Source organism: Triticum urartu, chromosome 1A, assembly GCF_056163025.1.
Source record: "Triticum urartu cultivar PI428250 chromosome 1A, HENAU_Tu73, whole genome shotgun sequence".
In the NCBI taxonomy this organism is placed as follows: Eukaryota; Viridiplantae; Streptophyta; class Magnoliopsida; order Poales; family Poaceae; genus Triticum; species Triticum urartu.
This window is the reverse complement of record NC_141873.1, coordinates 254,561,342-254,570,344: the sequence shown is the minus strand read 5'-3', so window position 1 is coordinate 254,570,344 and position 9,003 is coordinate 254,561,342. Positions and strand designations below refer to the sequence as shown.

Below are 9,003 nucleotides of genomic sequence, written 5' to 3'. Positions count from 1 at the left end.
AGTACCATCGATCATCATAGACCGATGACGAGTTTCACACTTCCATCAGACCATTGGGCTCCAGTCCGAACTACATGTCACTCGCTTTTCCCCGCTGAATAGGCTTCGATTATCTGGATCCTTACACCGTAGCCCCTCAATCCAGCTCCACCTTCAACATGACTCCATGGTAGATGATCAGTCCATCCTCACGCCCTGTCGACTTCAAGCGCTCATGTGCACTGTCTTGAATCAACCCCACGCCATAGCCTTGCCGAAGCCACACAAGCACTCGGGCTCGTGCCACGTGTTTCCACGTCCAGAAGTTGGTCACCATTAGCATCACGCTCATATGTCGTTTTCACCGATCCCACCACCGTCTTCTGTTCCAATGACTCACGTCGATCCGTCAGACTATCCAGTCCAACCCTGCCGAACTTGTCCGACTACATGACACGCTCGAGGCTCCCAAATCGTCTTTCAAGAATTTCCATCCATCACATGATAATTTCATCTTAGCTAACATGACTTCCCGCAACGCCTTCAAGCATCCCCATTGTGCCAACAAATCTTTCACCCTTGTCTGCCATAACCCAAGGTTTTCAGTTCCGTGAACTTCTCTACCTCAAACCTGGTACCCGTTGGCGCCATGGTTCTTTATACGGCTGACCCTGCGAAAAAATATCCGAACTCTCTTCTCACACAATTCCCAAGTACACGAGGTTGTACTACTAGCAAATTCCAACCAAAATCCTTTCTGGTCTTCACGTGTGTAGCTCTCCCTGGCACAAAATACTAATGCTAAGCTTTGCTTCGCCTTCTGCTATTTCTAATGGATGCCAACGTGAATACGTGATGGATTTGTTTTTCCTCGCCGAATTGATCTGCCTATCTCCGTGTCACGTGGAGACTCGGTCTCCCTTTTGGTCCAAACAAATCCCTTGTGTATGCTCAACTCACACTGCTCCTCCGATTGTTGGTTGTCCCACCCGTCGTCTTGCCCGCGCTTCCACAAAGGCCCAGCCCGCACGATGCTCGTGCCATGGGCCACTGCCACCTGGGAGACATAGCCCTTAGACAGCCCCGTCTGGGCCTTGATCGCTGCTGCTGCCTGCGCTCGTGCAAGCTGCACGCGTACTGTCGCGACAACGATCCGATCTCGACGAGACTTTGTCCAGAACACCCAGCCGCTAGCTTTGATTGCTACTCCCTTCGAGTGCTGCTTCCAGTGCAAATTACACGATCGCGATCGTTAGCACCACCAACGGGAACAACCAGCCAACGAGTTATTCTCTAGATCAACAACCACGGCCTTGTTCGAACCTTGCTCATGATACCACTTGTTATAATAAATCCGAGGCACTCCGTCGATCATCCGAGGATCAAGCAATCACACGAGCACAACACTGAGATTTGTTAACGAGGTTCACCGAGATGGCTACATCCCCGGGGCCTGACTATGGGCGCTCCTCCCCGTGACACCGTCACAATACCGCACACCAGCCACCCGGGCGCCGGCACACGCCGCCAGCTCCCCCTGCGTACCTGTGATATTATGTTGGCATATGTTACATCGTGTGTCTAACCCCGCTATATAAGAGAGGTCTAGGATACGAGTGTCCTACTAGGACACAACTCCCCATCCTAAAACAACTCATAGTCCAACTGTAACCTACCTTGTACACTATATTCGACACAACTCTAACAGTCCAACATAGGAATTCTGGATTTAATCATCCAACTTTCATTTGAAATACGAGTTTTGGTAATTCAGCTTCTCAAGTAGTTTACCTCACCACTAGCAGAGCATGAAGTTTGATGTAAGCTATAGAGCCATGGTATAAGCCTGGTAGGCAACAACAGTTCTTTGGCTTGGACATAGAAGGATGGCCATTTCATCACTTCTCATGCTTGTCACATGAAATATGTGGAATGAAAAAAACGCAAGTATTTTTCGAAACAAGTCCACTATGCCTACTATTCTGGTCGACAACACCAAATTGGAGGCAAGGAATTGGGTCCTTGCAGGACGAAACATTTGTGCTCTTTGATGCCGTGAAAGTAGTCTTTTTTCTCATTCATTTGTTGAGGCGTAATGGACATTGTCCAATTTTGTTAGCCTCCCCTTCTGTATTAGTGAGACGAGGCAAAACCTTTGCCTCCGTTTTTTAAAAGAAAAGAAAAGGCTACAGAGTCCAGGTCGCGCCAAAAGATCTTCTCCTCTATTCCTTTCTTCTTTTTCCCTTTTTATTTCTTCTTCGTCTTCTTATTCTCCTCTTTTTTCTTCGATCTTCTCCTCTATTCCTTTCTTCTTCTCCTTTTTTTATTTATTCTTCGTCTTCTTATTTTTTATCGGGTATGTCGTTGTCGATATACCCCCTCCCGATAACATCAACACGAGGGGGGTCGATATACCCCTCCCCGATAAAATTATTTTCCAATGTATGTATGTTGTCGTTGTCGATATAACCCCCTCCCGGATAACTTCGACATGAGGGGCGGTCAATATATATACCCCCTCTCGACCATGATAACTTATACCATGGGAGCACCCCCCCCCCCCCCGGCCCTCTCGCTCGACCAAAACTCTCGAGGACACCCAAACCCTAGAAAAAAACGATGTCGGTCTCCTACCCCCTCCTGCCGCGCCCCTACCCGACAAACTCTCTCGAGGCCACCCAAATTTACCAAGTTAAAATAGCGTTGTCGTCGAGGCCACCCCAAACCCTTGACGCATTATCGAGGCCACCCCAAACCCTTGAAGCGTTGTCGAGGCCACCCCAAACCCTAGAGAAGCGTCGAGCCACTAATATGATTCCTTATTGTGATTAGCTAACTAGTTCTACGTTTGCCACTAATATATCCATCTGTCATGTTTGAATAATAATTGACATGTTGTAAATATTTGCAGAAACTATGGAGCACCCCCGAGACGAAGCAACAGAAGCGGTGTTGGGGGACATAATCGCAGCCGGAAATGATGTCGTCTTGTCGTTTCTCAGCGACACCGATGGTCTGGAAGGACAGGGTGAAGAAGCAGGCTACGGTGGTCGAACAATGGAGGAGGAAGGACATGATTATGATGGCTCCGGTGACCGAATGCCGGTGGAAGAAGGACATCATGATGACGGCTCCGGTGACCGAACGGAGTCCGACCAGGTATATATATTAATTAAGCATTTGCTGACTATAGCTAATTGATACATTAATTGCTTTTGGTATGTACACATATTAATTAATAACTCTCGTATTTCTTCTTTTTTCTAGCCCTCCAGATCAAGCACAACTTCGGTAAAGAGGCGAGGCCTGAAGAAAAAGTTATGCTCGGATGAAAGGTTTGAGATCACAGCAATCGCGCGCGATGGCCAACCGATTGAACCCATCCAGACAAAGGAAGCATTTGCTGCTCAGTGCGGGGTTCTTGTTAGGGACAAGATCCCGATCAGCATCCACCAATGGTATAAGACGGCTAAAGATGACCCTGAGGTGTCTTATGTCAACAATATGCAGAAAGATGATCTTTGGACCACGATGAAGGCAAATTTCACCCTACCGCCAGGGGAGGATCCGGAGAAGCTAGTTAAAGAGCAATCGATCAAGTCTCATGCGCTTAAGAAGATGGAAGAACTATTCAGGAGGTGGAAGAATGAGCTGAAAACAATATTTGTCGACAAAGAAGAGACACCAGAATTCACCGGCCGGTATGAGAAGATTAGAGATCACTGGGACGAATTTGTGGCCCACAAGACATCAGACAAGAGTAAGAAGATGTCAGCGACAAACAAGATAAATGCTGCGAAGAAGAAGCTTCACCATCGCATGGGGTTAGGTGGCTACCTCAAAGCCCGGCCGTTGTGGGCCAAGGTTGAGAATGACCTGGTTGATAAAGGGGTCGAACCAGAGACATTGAACTGGCCAGACCATTGCCGGACTTGGTTCTTCGGGGTTGACGGAACCTTGGACCCTGTATCAGGGAAGTGCCGTTGGACAAATGAGCAACTGTGAAGACCCGTCATGAAGCTTTGGCAGTATATCGATGCAGCGCAGCAAGGGACGTTCGTTCCAGACAGAGAGAACGACGAGCTCACAATGGCCCTCGGGAATCCTGAGCACCCTGGACAGACACGAGGCATGCCAGGCTCCGTTTCGTGGAAGGTTGGGTTTCCGGACGCAGACGGTTACAAATGCCAGGAGATGAGGAAGAAACTGGAGCAGACCCAAATGCAGGCGCTGCATGCAAGGGTACAAGCGATAGAGGAATGAGAAGCAGATGGCAGCAAGCGACCTGCCGAAGCTTCCCCCGAAGCTACCCCGCCATCTCAGCGGAGAAGCAGCGTGGCTTCCACCGAGCTGCTTCAGCTGGAGCCTGTCTTCATGGCTCCTGCTAGCTACCCCGTGGATGCTATCACGGAGTCTCAACATTGCTACCTTATGATGCAATGGATGAAATTGAAAGTCAAGGCGGCTGTTGGCTTTGTTGCACCTCCTAAACCTGGCGCAACTTTTCACTGCCGGCCGATTCCAGAAGGATATGCTAGGGTAATGGTGGATGAAATAACTGGTGGATTTGAGGACCTCGAGTTTGACCACCCTACGAGTGAAGGGGGGACTGGGCTGGGTTCTTCTCTGAAGACTCCATGCCTATGGCGGAAGGAGCTCATCAACCTTCCAAACTGGACGCCTCAGCCTCCTCCTCCACCTCCGGCGAGTCAGGGCACTCCGCCTCCTCCTCCGCCTCCTCCTCCGGCAAGTGATCAGGGCACTCAGCCTCCTTCTTCGGTGCGTAGCGGCACTCTGCCTCCTTCTCCGCCTGCGCCGGCGCACCCGAGCAGCCAGCCTTCTCCGCCTCGCCAGCAAGGGCGGAAGAGACCCACCGCCGCTCTGGCTGCTCCGGCCTGTCGTAGTCCTTCTCCTCCACCTCGTAAGCAACAAAAGAAGGCAGCCGCAGCCGCTCCGTCTGCTCCAGCGTCTAGCAGTACAGCCAGAGGCGGGAGGCAATACAGATTCGGTCCATCTCTCAAGCCTCTAGAGAAGTTACCATACGAGAGGACTGCAGAGGAAACCACGAAGATCGTGGAAACCAAAGTGAAGGACTTCTTTGATGGGGTGAAAGTAAAGAAACATTCACCTCCGGAGGAGAAGATAGATTCAGTGAAATTAAAGCGCACTATCAATGCCCTGAGGAAACCACCATGTCTCCGTCGAAAAAAAACTATGAGCGCATTACTGAAAAGGTATATATCGAAGCAGAGTGGTCGGGAAGTACTATCAGTGATCGAAGGTTAGCAGAACGCCGAGCTGGGAAAAAATTCCCAGCTCGGCGAACAAGCGAACCAATCGTGCCCCTCGCTCAAGGTGTCTAGCGATATCGTCGCTACTGATCAGAGGATGGTGCCCGGTTATACCAATCTTGAAGATTACCTGCCCGACGATGTACATTATGAATTCTTGGAGGTGGACGAAGACAAATACCACTACGGGAAGCCTCTCGTCAAAGATGAAAAATCTCTAGCAACGATGATGCGAAGATTGCATGATTGGTACGTGAAACAAGCAGAGAGTCTGGGGGGACGAATACTTTGACGCTGAGAGTTAAAGAGGAGCACGACCTCGTTGGAATTGATCTGTTGTCTATTCCATTTGAGGAGTTCTTCTAGTTTTTTTAATCAAAAGGCCCTCGATAAATTAACTGTCACTTACTACTGTATGTTCGTACTACTCCTGTCATTAAGTCTCTATATATAGCTCAGCTCTTTCATTGCATGTATTTATAATTATCCTCATTATATTATGCAGATTGAAGATCGTCGAGTGCAGAGAAGCAGAAATATATGATATTGGGTTCATTAACACAAATCTCATAGATGAATATGTTGTTAAAAAGAATGCCAAAGAAGCCGAGGCCAACTTGCTCAAATCGTTGGTAATAAATCAAAACAAAGATAAAATACTCTTTCCTTACAACGTCAAGTGAGTGTTATTGTCTTGTGCATATTCGGTTTCCCTTATTACTTGAGGTTATAGTAATGTAATTAATTGATGAGTTATGCATGCATGCGCAGTTTCCACTATATTCCCATGGAGATTAAGCTTGAGCAGGGACTAGTAATCGTCTTAGACTCGAGACGAAAAGATCCCAAAACCTATGCGGACATGACTAAAATTCTCAACAAGTAAGTTCAATCGATCATTATCGCACCATATCGGCAACTTTTTGTTCATTTCCTGATATCTCAAGTAATAATTATTATCTTTGTCTTGCAGGGTTTGGAAAAAGTTCACCACAGAAGCTCCGGCACTGCCAAAGGAGCTGCGATATACATAACCGAAAGCAAGTACTAGTAGCTAGCTACTTCCGCGCATCTCCCGTTGATTCTAGCTACTTTCATCAATGCCATTTATAATGCTTCATTATCAGTTTGATTGACCTCTATTTCTCGTAAAGTGCTTGTGGCAGGAATAAGGGATGATTACTGTGGATACTGCGTGTGCGAGTTCATCCACAACGCGACTTGCAAAAATAAGCGGGGCTACTCTCAAAGACAATTTGATGTGCGTAAGCAATAATATTCACAATTTCATTTTATTACACCATCATTTCTGTTGAGTTTCATTCATATATATGTATTAACCCCCTTCTTCAAATTAGACGTGGCGGATGCGGAATGAATTCCTACCAGAAGATCACATGAAAGCAATTCAAGAGGAATTGGCGGGATTCTTTTTTGACCACGTCATCAATAAAGCCGGTGAATATCATGTTGAAGCTGAGTTCTTATATAATTAGGGGAGATTATATTGTAAGAGATCTTAATATTGTATATATGTAGCCAGTAGCGTCGGATAGATATACGAAAAATTGTTGTTCGCGCAATCTCTCGGAGAAGTAGAGGTCGATATCACTTCTCTCGATATGCATGACGAACTTCTGCACTTAATGGTTTCCTTCATTTGCTTACTAGCTAGCGTGTCGAGGGCCTCTCTATACGTATAGTACGTAGTGTCGACCAAGCACGGAGATAAGAGAGGACACTTCTCTCTATTAATTAATTAGCTACCTAACACAATATATGAAACACCTTAATTAACCATACAAAACCCCCCAAATCCCCCATCCCCCTTTCAAAAAAACAAAAATCCTAGCCCTTGAAAAGCTGACGCGTGGATGCCTTTAAGTCCCGGTTGGTGCCACCAATGGGGACCAAAGGCCCTCCTGCCTGGGTTCGCCGCAGCGGCCACGTGAAGGCCCATCTGTCCCGGTTCCTATAAGAACCGGGACTAAAGGTCAAGGGCTTTAGTAATGACCATTTAGTCTCGGTTCCTAAACCGGGACAGATGGGCCTTACGAATCGGGAGAAATGGCCCTTTTTCTGCTAGTGAGACTAAACCAGCTTCTAAATTGCACAAAAGTGAGCTGACAAGTGCCAGATTAAGCCTGGCAAAAAAAGAGGTTTCAGTATCCAGGCACGCTGGTTTATAGGCTGAAACCATGTGTAAACAAATTGTATGTGGCAACTGCAAAATGTGCAGAACATATATTCAGAAACAAAGTTCATCAAATGGTTTCTCTGATCCTTCTTCAGGAACTGTATGTTATATGATCTGTCAATCACCCGGGTTGTAGAAATTAATGGATACAGTCATACAGGAGTATGATGATCTCTTTGTAAAGATCGCTTATTTACTGGACTTCGCCAAATAAGTAAAGCAGCAACCACCACCAAAGTACAATATTAATCACATACACTCAAACTTGCATCTTCAGTAGTAGTAGATCAGTGAACAACAAGCTCATCACTGTCACTCACGGGAAGACTTTTTAACTATATACTCTTGAATACTTGAGTTTTCCATGGAAGTGAGATCAGTGGTGTCCATTTACAAAGCCACCGCCGGAGCCGTAACTGTATCCAGAGCCAGACCCAGAGCCATAGCCAGAGCCTCCACCTTGACCACCTCCGCCGCCGCCTCCATATCCTCCACCATATCCACTGCCAGACCCGGAACCGTAGCCTGAGCCCCCGCCAGACCCACCACCTTGTCCGCCACCGCCACCACCTCCGTGCCCGCCACCACCACCACTAGCACCACCGCCATAGCCAGAACCCTCACCGGACCCATGCCCATAGCCTGCACCACCGCCACCTTGGCCACCACCGCGTCCTCCGCCACTGCCGCCACCATACCCACCGGCGCCGCTCCCGTAGTCAGAGCCCTCCCCAGACCCATACCCAGAACCGGCGCCTCCACCCTCACCTCCACCGCCTCCACCGCCACCACCATGGCCGTATCCACCACCGCTAATACCTCCTCCACTTCCAACACCCTCGCCATACCCAGAACCAGACCCTGATCCACCATAGCCAGCACCACCACCTCCACCGCTGCCTCCACCACCGCCTCCTCCGCCAGGACCGTATCCCAGGAGGATTCGAGCGTTGGTGCTCGTGCCTATGCTAAGGAGGACAAGAACGACAATGGCCAAATGCTTGATGGTAGCCATCTTCGAGATGCTTGCCGACTGGTAGCTCGGTTCAGGTATACTTGGCTGGTCTGTGAGTGTTCTAGAGCTGCCGTATTTATAGGGCGCAATCGTGCATGGCCTGGTAGCTCGAGATCAATCGTGCATGAACTGTGCACGTAGACTTATGGAATTAACTGGACGCTCTGGATACGTGTGAAACCAGGACCAGGGGAAAGCGCAGTACTAGTGTTAGTGGTTGTATGTTGCCTTCTTTGGCACTTAGAGAAAGGAATAGGTCGGTGTGTGATGTTACAGATTTTCTTTTCTTCGCAGAACTTCTCTACTCCTCTGTTTCTAAATATATGTCGTTTTAGAGATTTTAATATAAACTACTTACAGAACAAAATGAGTGAATCTACGCTCTAATATATATATATGGCCGGTCTATTCTGATAATATTATCAGAATAACTATTCTGATAACACTTCCGCACTGCACGCTCAACGCAAGTGCACGTCATTGTTTGAACTAAGTGTGCTGCAGTACTGAGGCGAGTGAAC

The 9,003-nt window shown here is 47.9% G+C and overlaps 1 protein-coding gene across 1 annotated transcript; it reads right to left on the bottom strand.

The window, feature by feature from the left end:
* Positions 1–7,843: 7,843 nt before the first annotated feature.
* Positions 7,844–8,482, bottom strand: LOC125527480 (uncharacterized). Its single transcript, XM_048692015.2, has one exon. The coding sequence runs from the start codon at positions 8,480–8,482 to the stop codon at positions 7,844–7,846; it is 639 nt and encodes a 212-aa protein (XP_048547972.1).
* Between the last annotated feature and the right edge of the window lie 521 nt (positions 8,483–9,003).

Excerpts from the sequence above, each read along its gene's own strand:
- LOC125527480 (XM_048692015.2), bottom strand. The coding sequence starts at position 8,482 with ATGGCTACCATCAAGCATTTGGCCATTGTCGTTCTTGTCCTCCTTAGC.